This window comes from Zeus faber (genome assembly GCF_960531495.2).
Source record: "Zeus faber genome assembly, chromosome: 6".
In the NCBI taxonomy this organism is placed as follows: domain Eukaryota; kingdom Metazoa; phylum Chordata; class Actinopteri; order Zeiformes; family Zeidae; genus Zeus; species Zeus faber.
In genome coordinates this window covers 30734494-30747774 of record NC_137201.1, presented here as the reverse complement: position 1 = coordinate 30747774, position 13281 = coordinate 30734494, and the positions used below count along the sequence as shown (strand labels likewise).

Sequence of the window (13281 nt, the reverse complement as noted above, 5' to 3'; positions counted from 1 at the left end):
TTTTTTGCATGTACTTAGAGAATTACTGTCAGTACAACACCAACTACTATACAGTACACTCACCCTAACACTACATTTAAATGTACTCTTCCAGCGGAGGCGTTTATCCAAAGTGGCTTACAATAAGTACATTTGTCAGGAGTACTGGAACCGCCTGTACATAACTCATCATCATCAAAGCCTTAAATATGATTTTTTTTAATAACACAAACAGACACACACACACACACACACACACACACACACACACACACACACACACACACACACACACACACACACACACACACACACACACACACACACACACACACACTCCTAACGTGATATGCAGATCACAGAGGCTGTTTCTGGCTGAACTTGCTGCTGACGGAGCATCTGACTCACAGTTTCTGTGGTCAACGTCAGCGCCTCGCTGCATTCACTCTCACTTTTACACCCTCAGTTTGGTTTTTCACTCGTATTTTTTTTAACATTGCTTGTTTTCATAGTATGATGAATTTGATTGGTCTTTATGTTATTTCATTTTATGTCATGCACTCGTGGTATCACAGCTCTCCAAAGGGCACGGTTTGCACATTAGCCTGAAAATATTATAAGACAGTTGACCACTTTCACGTATACATACATGTACCACACACATAGACACACACACACCCACACACACACCCACGCACACACGCACGCATGCACACACGCATGCACGCACACACACACACACACACCCACGCACACACGCACGCACGCACACACACACACACACACACACACACCCACGCACACACGCACGCACGCACACACACACACACATACACACACACAAACACACACACACACACAAATGCATGTAGGTGTGCACTGTTAAGCATGCTGACACACACACGCCAACGTAATCTGTGTGAATCCTCTCAACTCTCAGCACTTTTTAATGACTACAATTACTAAATAATGATGATGCTTTTTCTGTGTCATGGCTCTCAGAGCTGCCGCCTCCTCGCAGAACTGCTAATCCAAAAGCTAGCTTCATATTTTCCAAATTATATGTGGAGCCTGTGATTTAAGCACACGCTCTAGGAGCCGCCTCTCCCTCGGCCGGAGACCCCCTTACCAAAATATTTAGTTAATCTGGCGATAGCAGGCCGCGTGACCGCAGCGTCTCTCCATGGTAAGCTACAGTTGATCGTGTCCGGTTAAAACGTTGTTTATCTTTATTCTTCTACAATAAATGGATGGGAACACAGTACGTCATGGGGGCATTTGGCCAGATAACCGAGCAATTAGTTTCTAGCGAACAAATCTTTGAAATGACTCGGGAGTCTGAGTGAATCTTTGATCCGCTAATTGAAAATAATTTCACAAGGACTAAACAAACGTCCACGGGGGGAAAAAAAGGTCAAGTCCTTTGGAATTATTCAAATGAACATGATACTTTGCATTCCACCAAAATAAATCACTTTGACAGAAGTAAATCATTTTTTTGTGATTCACACTTTGCATTTCTCTGCCAAAGTAAATCTGTTTGAGATAATTAGACTAAAAGAGTTTCTGGGAGGCACAGTTTAGATTCTCCTGCATGAACGCATCACTTTGGAGCAAAAGAGCGGGGGGGGGGGCTTTTTACTGAGCCACTCACCGAGAAGCAGATCTGGAAGAGAAGGGTCGGACCTTTCACCACTTGTAGGGAGACGAGGACACATGTCAGGACTCCTAACAGTCCTGACATGGGACCTACAGTTCACACACACACACACACACACACACACACACACACACACACACACACACACGGTGCAGGGACAATAGGACTTCTAACTGACTCACGTTCGTGAACTAATTCTTTCAATTCCACTGGAAGTTCACCGCCTTCCCTCATCTGGGTTCAATCAGGCCCACTGAGACCCCCGGGCCCGAGGCGCAGCATAACACAACATCAAACCGGGATTCTTGTGTCAGTTGGGACTCAGACAAGGGTTTTTTGGGGGGTCTCCTCTTCTTGCGGTCACGGCTGGCGGCGTATCCAGCGGCAGCATGGCTGGCCGTGGTCAGAGGACAGCCCGAGAGACTTCACCGCACGCCGTTTATCTTGGGTCAGGATCAACGCAAGAAAACGTCGAGCAGGACAAGTTTGGATTCTCGCAAAGACTCACAGCTCGGAGAGAGCGTTTGCTCGAATTGAATCGGACACGAGGCGATCTGTCCTCTGATGAGGCTTTTACCATGTAATGAGAAAAACATCAGTTTGATACTTCTTGCAGGACTCCGCCCGATTGCAAATGGCCATTCATGTGCAGGGAGGCAAACACATTTACGGTAAAAAAATACAAACAAAGAGCCACCCGAAGTCGCCATACAGTCGCCAGTGTTTCCCAGCGCTCTATGTAAACTTGTGGCGGTGGCCACACAGGGGGGCACCGCCGACACAAATGGCGGGTTTCTAAGTTCCCGTGAACGCTCTTCGGATCTGGACGCTTCACACAAAAAGGTCGCCAAAACTGAGGTGGAAAAAGCGACGCCGGCTGAAAAGCGAGCCGTTGGCCTCCCAGAAGATGAGGTTTACTGGACTTGAGAGTCGGTCCTGAAACACGAAGCTCGGTTCCTCTCCTACCACTGCTCACTTGGAGACCACAACAGTGTTTGGAAGGTTTCTTCGGTGGTTCCGCTGTGCCATCGCTGAGCCAAAGATGAAGCCACAGTAGACGTGATGGCGTAATAATGCAAAAAGGCGCGTTGAAACCGAAACGATGGCTTGCATGAGCTGGGCTGGATGTCATGTGAGAAACCAAACAACGAAAAACCAGAAAAGCAGACAGGGCTCATTATTAAATAAGACTGAACCTGGACTTGGCTTTTCCTTGCTGGCCACGCCCCAAAGAGGGAAGCAAAACCCATGAAGGGCCGGTGGGCTTTTTCTTCAAGGAAGCGAAGCGAAATTTTAAATAAACACATTCCAAAACAACCAGAAAAATGACAAACAGTTTGTCTTCATTAACTTGATTAAGACGTTTCTTTTATGTGCGTCGACCTCTTTTTCTTCCTTGGTTTCTACCCCAGATCTACCGCTCTTCAGTTCTGTGGGAATGACATTCCGTGCCTGCACACCGAATCCAGGCCAACCCCTTTACAAATTAATGAGATGTTGAAATCAATGGGGCAGCCCCAGCCCACACGTGGTTTCCTGTTCCCCGTACTCTGGTTAAAACTCCGAGGGTATGATGGGAGGTTTTCCACAGCGTCTTTGGAGGCAAGCTCGGTCGCCAAGATTCCCAAGGGTCAGGTCACGGCGTCTCTCCCAAACTTGGGGGAAAGAGTCACGCGACCCACCAGCGCTCCCGTATGAAGTGGCGTTAGCAGCAATTACATGTGCGGCATCTGACATAAGTAACTGGAAATAGAAAAGAAATAAGGAGAACAAAGTATTTGGCGAAAGCTGTGTGATGTGTGCTTGGCAATGTTTGTGACTGTAACCCGGTGCAAACTTACCACTACGTCCCAAGATCCATAGTGAGAGGCCACTCAACTCCGGGATCCACTCCAGGATCCACTCCCACCCCACAGTGAGAGTCCACTTGACTCCAGGATCCACTCCAGGATCAACTCCAAGATCCACTCCAACCCCACAGTGAGAGTCCACTCGACTCCAAGAATCAAGATTCAAGATTCAAGAGGTTATTTGTCACATGCATACACATACAGGAGCCACCCCAGGATCCACTCCAGGATCTACTCCAGGATCCACTCCAACCCCACAGTGAGAGTCCACTCGAATCAAAGATCCACTCCGGGATCCACTCCAGGATTCACTCCAGGATCCACTCAAGGATCCACTCCAGGATCCACTCCAGGATCCACTCCAGTAGCCGCTCCAGGATCCACTCCAACCCCCCAATATGTGTGTCACAAAACACAAACAAATGCAAAGCGAGCGACACGGCAATCAACCAACAATTGGTATAAGCATTTAAAATTTCTAAGCAGGCACACACACACACGCACGCACGCACGCACACACACACACACACACACCCACACACACACACACACACACACACACACACACACACACACACACACACACACACACACACAAACACCCACACACACACACACACACACACACACACACACACACACACACACACGGAATTAGTAACACAAGAGATAAAAATGTACATTACACAAGTAATAAAGTAGTAGTAGTAGTAGTAATGTTTTCTATGCATTAAAAATTGTGGATTGCCGATCTTTTTCCATTTGGTTTTCAAATTTGTTTACGTTTTATTTTATTATTTAAATATTTTGAATTGTTGCAGTTATGCCCATGATTTTAGTGAACTCATTGCATCGCGCAGTCCTCTCGCCTGCAGAACAGCTTCAGACAAGCGTTCAAGTATCATGCTAAACAGGTACTTGAGGTACATTTGTGTACTGGAGCTCCACTCAACTCTACCTCTACCTTAGTTTTCAAGTCAGTGCAGGAATCCAACCTGCAGCTTAGCATCACTCTCTCCCTCTGAGGACAGTGAAGCGTTGTTGTGCTGTGGAATTTGGAGCAGTCCAGTTTATTAACCATCATTCCTTTTCACCAGCCGGGTTGATTGTCTTTGCCCGCTGAAGCTCATAATGTGTCTATTTTCTCTGCAAATGTGTCATCTTCCCTCTGTTACTTTGCATTTCCCTTTCATGCCTGCTGCAGGACAACCCATTGATCCATGAGGACCTGGGGCCCATGGCGCTAATTGGGGCCCGTCTCATGGCGCTGGCCCTGTGGGTCGGTGTGGGAATGAAGCTGGTGGTTCTGGGTGAACAGATGAAGCAGGCCCATGCTCCTATCATTCCACACCGCCCCTTTGTGATTGTCTGGAACGCTCCCACCGAGTCATGCCGCCTGCGTTTCAAAGTGGACCTAGATCTGAGTATTTTTGACATCGTGGCAAACCTCAACGAAACCCTGAGTGGGCCCAACGTCACTATATTCTACCACAGTCACCTTGGGTACTACCCCTACTACTCCAATGCTGGGGTCCCGATCAACGGGGGGCTGCCGCAAAACCAGAGTCTCTCCAAGCATTTGAGCAAGGCACGTGCTGACATTGACAAATTGATTCCCCATAAGGACTTCCGTGGCCTAGGCGTCATTGATTGGGAGAACTGGAGGCCACAGTGGGTCCGCAACTGGGGCGCCAAGGACATCTACCGCAACAAGTCCAAGGAACAGATCCGGAAGCGTCACCCGAACTGGCCTGAGAGCAAGGTGGAAAAAGCGGCGAAAGAGGGTTTCGAGCAAGCTGGGCAGTCATTCATGAACTCCACCTTGGCCTTGGCTGAGGGTCGCAGACCAGACGGTCTGTGGGGGTTTTACTTGTTCCCAGACTGCTACAACTATGGCTACAAACAGCACCCCCAGCGTTACACTGGAGAATGCCCCAACGTGGAGCATGTTCGTAATGACCACCTCATGTGGCTATGGAGGGAAAGCACGGCCCTGTATCCCTCCATCTACTTGGACTACGAGCTGAAATCATCAGCCAATACGGTCAAGTTTGTCCACTATCGTGTGAAGGAAGCCATGAGGATCGCATCCATAGCTCGTACAGACCACACCTTACCTGTGTTTGTCTACTCCAGACCCTTCTATGCCTACACCTTTGTGGTCCTTTCAGAAGTAAGTCGCATATTGTTCTCTTGAAAATGTGATTAGAAGAATGTTTCAGACAGTATTTGAAAGTGTTGTCAATGGCTGTAGTGCATAACTGCATAATATAAAGCAAATGATTAGGCTTCTGTACGAGGCATTTGGCCAAATTACATGGTCCGCTGAGCGGAATGTATTACAAATATTGTACAGAAAATTTGAGCTAGGCTGTAGTATAGGCTTGAGTGAAGGGTTAGTTCATGTTTTATGTGGGCATTGTCAAAAAAACAAAGAGCATTTAACACTGAGCAGACCTCAGTGCTGGGTGCCAGGTGAAGCCAGTTTTCCGTTTTGTGATGTGTTCCTTCAGAGAGACCTGGTACACACCATCGGGGAGAGTGCTGCTCTGGGTGCATCAGGTGTTGTCCTCTGGGGGTCGTCTGAGTATGCCCGCTCACAGGTAAAGACGCATACAGACTGAGAGGCAAACAACACTTTACCAGCACACACAAGTTAAACACAGTATTGACACTATCGGAGCAAGTCATAGAGAGCAATGAATGAACCTTCTACTCTGAACGTGTGATCTAGTTGCGCAGGATGTCCAGATTCATAGGGGTGGCAGGATTCCAGAAGATAGAATTGTTGAACATAACCTGTCATGTGTAGATGCAGATGCAGATGCAGATGTTAGACTCACTTCACCTGCTACTTGTGTACTCATGCATGGATGCTGAGCGATTTTGAGATACACAGGTACTGTTCTGAGCTGCTTGCCATAGCTTAGCAGATAGATCACCGCAGGATTACTGTGGAAAGTAAACAGCTGAAAAGCACATATAGCGGCGGGTTGGGGTATTCCGTGATTCTCAGGGTGAGCTGCAGTATTTAGCAATCCCCTCACATTACAGGGACGCTTCAGATTCAATGTCATCAGCAGAAATATTGCTGAATGCGGCTCGCTTTAACTCTTTTTCATGGTTTCTTAAAATAGTGAATATCTCCTGCAGACTGTGACTCACTGAACTCAGGAAAGCTCTGCCTCACGTGGGACCAGTTGATTAGTTCTGTTGATAAAGACACTGTGTGGTGGCTGTGGCCTGCGTTACATCCTGTTTATAGCTGGTACTTCTGTAAATCACACAGCAACCGGATCTCTAGCTGCTGGCACAAAAACATGTCAGTTTAGTCGCATTGTTTTCAATGTTTTCATCAATTGGAACGAAGTTGGACACGGCCATTTATGTGTTGAATGACTTACATGACCTTTTTATGAAGGTTTTCGATCACAACTCTTATGGGGAATTTTCAAAATACATGGGCAATAAGTTATAATTTCAGAAATGTTCTTTTGCAGTCTTTGCAGTTTTGCATTTTATAGTTGAACACTATGAAGTATTACAGTAATCTCACCCTATTATTAAGAATTCAATATGTTAGAAGGAAAACAAATATTTTTGCCACAGCTTTAAACATAGCCTTTTCCCCAGTTCATGTTTGGTTCCATGTTTCTCCAGAGGAACTGCCTGGCCGTGAAGAAGTACATTGATGGCCCCCTGGGTCATTATGTCATCAACGTCACCTCGGCTGCCAAGCTGTGCAGCAAAGCCCTGTGCAAGAAGAACGGGAGGTGCGTCCGTAAGAGCCTGGACTCGGGCGCCTACCTCCACCTGAATCCGCGGTTCTTCCACATCCAGCACAACCCCACCCCCAGGGGGCCGCGCTTCCACGTGAGCGGTCACCTCAACAACCACGACATCCTGGACATGAAGCACAAGTTCACCTGCCAGTGCTACCAGGGCTGGGCCGGGGTTTACTGCGAGATGCCCCAGGTCCCTCCTCTTCCACCGGGAGACCCCTCCCCGCCCAGCCCCACGGACAACAGCCTCCTGGGGGACGTCCTCCTCCTACTCTCCCTGCATTTCTCCTGCCTGTGCATCATCATGTTTCTGGGACTCTGTCTGATCATCAAGTGTCTGATACTCTAGCGAGACGGGGCTTTTCTACTGTCGGGCCAGAGCATCGGAGAGGGAAACAGGTAGTCAGACAGCGTTCACTGGGCTGGTCGAGGCTGAACAACACGATGACACAGCCATGTTTTCCAGCTGATGCCAGGAGGTTGTTAGTTTGATTACTGATTAATCCACTGCTACTGTTAAGAAGCCCTTGAGCAAGGCGGTTCACTATTAAAGAAGGAATAGTATACAACTGTGGAACAAGATGGATTAGGAACAGCGTAGGAATTGCATAGAAGAGGTTCTGCACTTGAAACTAAAATTTCATTTCTATGAGTGAAGACAGAGTGTGGGAGTCCATGAACTGAGCCTTGAATAGTGGATATGCAACAAAATGACGGAAAAACAAACATAGATGAAGTAACTTTGTATCTCATGTGCAAGGTTTGCCCTCAGCAGACTCTCATTAGCACAGAGAAAGTTTTTTTAGAGGGCAACTAATCAAACGATAAAACACCAAGGCTTTGGAAAAGCCCTCCCGGAAAGTGTTCTCTGAGTCTCCTCTGATTGAACGACCGTGCCAGTAAAACCACCATGTCTCTTGTGACGAGTTTCTGGAATATTTTCTCTCCAAGCGGTAATGGGAACGGAAAAGTTTGCAGCCCAGTCGGTCCGCCCCCCCGACAACGGCGTCCGGGATGTCTCCGAAGGTTTAGAGCGCGACAGAGCCGTAAGTCACGTGAGTCACACGGCTTTGACACGCGACACGCTGGTCTGGACGGACAGTGGACACCGCTGGGTCCGAACCCATGGGAAGGGAAGGAGGAGCGGAGCGCCTCAGGAACAGTTTTACACATTAAGGGTGGAGGGGAGAGACGATGAGAGAATGTATTTGTGTTTGTTTGTGGTTAGTGCGCATATCTATAGGTCTACACACAAATATAAGTATATATATACTGTATATATACGGTTTATATATATAAAAAGCTGTGCAGAACTATCTCCAACTCTCTCTCTCCATATACACTTTGTTGTTTTTGTGCATGTCTATAGGTTGTAGGTCTACACACACACACACACACACACACACACACACACACACACACACACACACACACACGCACACATGTATATATATAATCACTGTATCTTAAAGTTTGTGATATGCCCCTGCTTCTTTTATTTGTTTAGTTGCTGTGATGAGCTCATTTGTTAAAGGCTCTTCACACATAAACAGGACTCGACATGAATGGAGCAGTGAAAAAGGGGGACTGTTATTATCCTGAAGACTATACTTCACTCAAGTAAACACAACAAAATGCTTGCTTTTGCTCTTAACTGTATGCGCTTCAGCGCGGAGGTGTCGACAGGACTGCATAAATCGAAACTGCTACTTAAGTTGGAATAAATATACTGTACGTGTACTTGCTTTTCCAAACTTGGTATTGCAGCACAGTGGTTGCTTATTTTTAGTAGTGCACCCCCTCTCAGATCTTCTTTCAGCTGTGTACCTCCTTCCATTGGCACTGGGAGAAAAAAAAAGAGTAGACAAACGTACACAAATCATGCACTGTATGTGCGTCGTATGTGTTTTTTTTAAACATTATATTTAGCCAATATAATTTATTTGTATTTTTTTTCAGTGTACTCCCCGCAGTACCCCTAAGGGTGACAAGTGAGCCCTGTCGCACCGTCGTTCTCTGCCTCTCGTGTCTTCACAGTAAAATGTTTCAATATGAGAATCGAACAACTTGAGTTTTTCATCGTTTCCTCTACCTCCAGCGCTCGTGACTCCTCAAGGCTCTCACTGCGTCCTGTGACACTTGTGGTTTAATTTCTGCTCCATCGGGCCCATTCGAATACTTCTTGGGTCCCGGCGGGGTAACTGAAAGTCGTCACGTGGGGCTTCTCAGAGTCATCAAACTACACTCATGTCCACAGGACTCATGTCTGAATCCCAAAGCGCTTTACATGTCAGTCACGCCGCCAGGTGTCAGGGCGCTCTCCCTGCGGCCGCGCTGACAAGATGCAGACGGAATGCGGAGATGAAACTCAACCGGCCCCGGAGTTTAGGTGGGAGCAGATTGTGTCTGGTCCAAACTCCGGTAAGAGTAGAAACTACTGGGAAGAGGGCGCCCACACACACACACACACACACACACACACACACACACACGCACACACGCACACATGCACACACATGCACACGCACACACAAACACACACAGGCAAGACATGACTTGAAGACTTGAAAGGATCAGCATTGGTGTGTGTGTGTGTGTATGTGTGTGTGTGTGTGTGTGTGTGTGTGTGTGTGTGTGTGTGTGTGTGTGTGTGTGTTCATGGCCAGGGGGGATAAGAGAGAGATTATGTAAAGTATTAAACATCCAAAAGCAGCTTCTTAACGGCTGCAGTGACATTTCCTGTTAAAGTCACTGTTTACACTGTAGTCTCTCATGTACATTTACATTCAAGATTCAAGATTCAAGATTCAAGATTTTTATTTGTCACATACATATACATACTTCCATACATATATGCAGTGAAATGTAATGCAACGCACCCGGTGATAGCACACAAGAAGTCCTAGGAAAAAGTACAAAAATAAAATAAAATAAAAAGTAGAAAATTCCTTTCTAATAGACCGACTAACTGACTCCAAAACGTAATACAGTAAGTGGAATACTTATAGAATAAGATAAAAAATAAATAGAATAAAATACAATAAAAATAAATTGAAATAAAATGGAATAGATAGAAGGAATAAGCCTATGTATATACAGATATGTGCATTTAAAGTGGCATGTGAATTAAAGTGGCATGTGAATGTGAATAGTGTGAGGTAGTGTTTGGGATAATACAGCACAGTATACAACAGTACGGCGCAGCAACACGGCATCACGAACAACCCTGAACAGTGATACAGTATGCGGTACAGTATGCTACATACAGTACAGTAGGTAGTGGAGCCTAGTGCATGGCTCAGTTAGGACCCCTGGTGAGGTCAGCATTGACAGTTCTAATGGCTTGAGGGAAGAAACTCCGTCTCAGTCTCTCTGTTCTCGCTGCGTGACTGCGGAGGCGCTTGCCTGACCGCAGCAGCTGAAACAGTCCGTTGTTGGGGTGATGAGGATCCTTCATGATCCTACGGGCTCTGCTACTACACCTCCTGGTGTATAACTCCTGCAAGGGGGGGAGGGTAGTTCCAGTGGTACGTTCAGCTGAACGCATCACCCTCTGCAGGGCCCGCCTGTCCTGGGCAGTACAGTTCCCAAACCAGGCAGTGATGTTGCCTGTCAGGATGCTCTCCACTGCTCCAGAGTAGAAGGACTTGAGGATCCTCACCGAGACCCGGAATTTCCTCAGCTGCCTGAGGTGGTAGAGACGCTGCCTCGCCTTTCTCACCAGAGTGTCTGTGTGAACAGTCCATGTTAAGTCCTCTGTGATGTGGACTCCCAGATATCTGAAGCTGCTCACCCTATCGACAGAAGTCCCATTAATCCACAACGGCGCGTGCGTCCTCGATTGTGATCCACGCCTAAAGTCCACAATCAGCTCCTTGGTTTTGCTGACGTTCAGGTGGAGGCTGTTGTCCTGGCACCAGAGTGACAGGTCAGCCACCTCCTCGCGGTAGGCCTTCTCATCGCAGTCGGTGATCAGGCCCACGACCACGGTGTCGTCAGCAAACTTGATGATGGTGTTGGAGCTGGACCTGGCCACACAGTCATGTGTGTACAGGGAGTACAGTAGGGGGCTGAGGACGCAGCCCTGGGGGGATCCTGTATTCAGGGTGAGGGAGCTTGACATGTACTTCCCCACCTTGACCACCTGGGGGCGGCCTGTGAGGAAGTCCAGGATCCAGGTGCACAGCGGAGCATTCAATCCTAGCTCCAACAACTTGACAGCCAGTCTGGTGGGGACTATGGTGTTGAAAGCTGAACTATAATCAATGAACAGCATTCTCACATAGGCCCCCTTCTGGCCATCCAGGTGCGTGAGCGTGGTGTGCAGTACCTGAGAGACCGCGTCATCCATGGATCTGTTCTGCCGGTACGCGAACTGCAACGGGTCCAAGGTGCGGGGGAGGGAGGCGCAGATGTAATCCTTAATCAGCCTCTCGAAACACTTCATGACCACCGAGGTGAGGGCCACCGGACAGTAGTCATTCAGGCAGGTTGGAGAGGCGATCTTCGGGACAGGAATGACGGTGGACCTCTTGAAGCAGGACGGGACCACTGATTCAGCCAGGGAGATGTTGAATATTGTGGTGAACACCGGAGCTAACTGGTTAGCACAGGTCTTCAGTACTCGTCCAGATATGCCGTCTGGGCCCGCAGCTTTCCTGGTGTTCACCCGCATCAAAGCCCTCCTGACCTCGTGCACGGACACTGAGTGTGCGCGCTCGTCCCCAGCGGTGTAGCTCCAATTAGCCGGCGAGCTAGCGGTGCTGCTGCCAGACTCGAACCGCGCATGAAAGGAGTTCAGTTGGTTGGCCAGGGAGGCGTCCACACTCGTGGCTGGGGAGGAGCTGCTCTTGTAGTTAGTTATTGTTCGCAGCCCCTCCCACAAGCGTCTTGTGTCCCCCCGCTCCATCTGCAGCTCCACGGTGTCTCTGTACGTCCGTTTAGCGTCCCTCCGCAGATTGTACGACGCCGCTTTGTAATTGTCCATGTTACCAGATACAAGTCCGTCATTGTAAGCGGCCGTGCGCGCATTCAGAGCGCAGCGGATGGATTTATCAACCCATGGTTTCTGGTTTGGAAATATCCGAACTTTCACCGTGGGAACGATTTCATCCGCGAGCGTAGCCACGAAACTCACTACAACCTCCGTAAACTCGCTGACGTCACTTGAACTCGCTCGGAACACGTCCCAGTCTACGTCAGTCAGAGCGTCCTGAAGCGCAGCCTCTGATTGGTCCGTCGACCGCTTCACTTCCCTCGTCATCACCAGATCCCGCGCGATCAGAGGCCTGTAAACAGGAAGCAGCGAGATCGCGGCGTGATCTGATTTCCCGAAAGCAGGAAGCGACACGGGCTTGTATCCGTTCTTGTAAGGAGTGTAACAATGGTCCAGAGTTCTGTCTCCCCTGGTGGCACACGAGATGTGTTGGTGGAAATTCGGCAGAACTTTTTTCAGGTTGGCGCTGTTAAAGTCCCCAGTCACCACCACAGCCGCGTCGGGATGTCTGTTCTGAAATCCGCACAACACATCGTACAGAACCGACAGAGCTGCGTCGGTGTCCGCTTGCGGTGGGATATAAACGGCTGTAATGATGACCGTGCTGAATTCCCGGGGGAGATAAAATGGACGGCATAGTATGGTCAGCTGTTCCAGGTTCGGCGAGCAGGAGTGGGAGAGGAATTTGGTGTTGTTGGCGTTACACCAGCGGTTGTTTACCATTAGGCAGACGCCTCCACCTTTGGATTTCCCCGACTCTCCCGTTCTGTCGCCGCGGAACACGGAGAAGGCCTCGGCTGGACGTATGGCTTCATCCGGCACCAGTGGGGTCAGCCATGTTTCCGTCAGGCAGAGGACGCAACAGTTCCTCGTGTCACGCTGGAATTGAATCCTCGCTCGAAGTTCATCCATCTTGTTCTCCAGGGACTGGACGTTCGCAAGAAGGATGCTTGGCAGAGGTGGACGGTAAGGTGCGTCCTCATTCTGACCCGAATGCCGCCTCGTTTACCTCGG

General features: G+C 48.5%; 1 protein-coding gene across 1 annotated transcript; it reads left to right on the top strand.

Annotated features, from left to right (window-relative positions):
- Positions 1-3145: 3145 nt before the first annotated feature.
- LOC307232051 (hyaluronidase-like) lies at positions 3146-7620 on the top strand (the record flags this gene model as incomplete). Its single annotated transcript, XM_080002932.1, has 6 exons — positions 3146-3274; positions 3536-3619; positions 4350-4403; positions 4694-5662; positions 6003-6092; positions 7150-7620. The coding sequence occupies 6 exons, from the start codon at positions 3146-3148 to the stop codon at positions 7618-7620; spliced, it is 1797 nt and encodes a 598-aa protein (XP_079859058.1).
- Positions 7621-13281: the final 5661 nt, after the last annotated feature.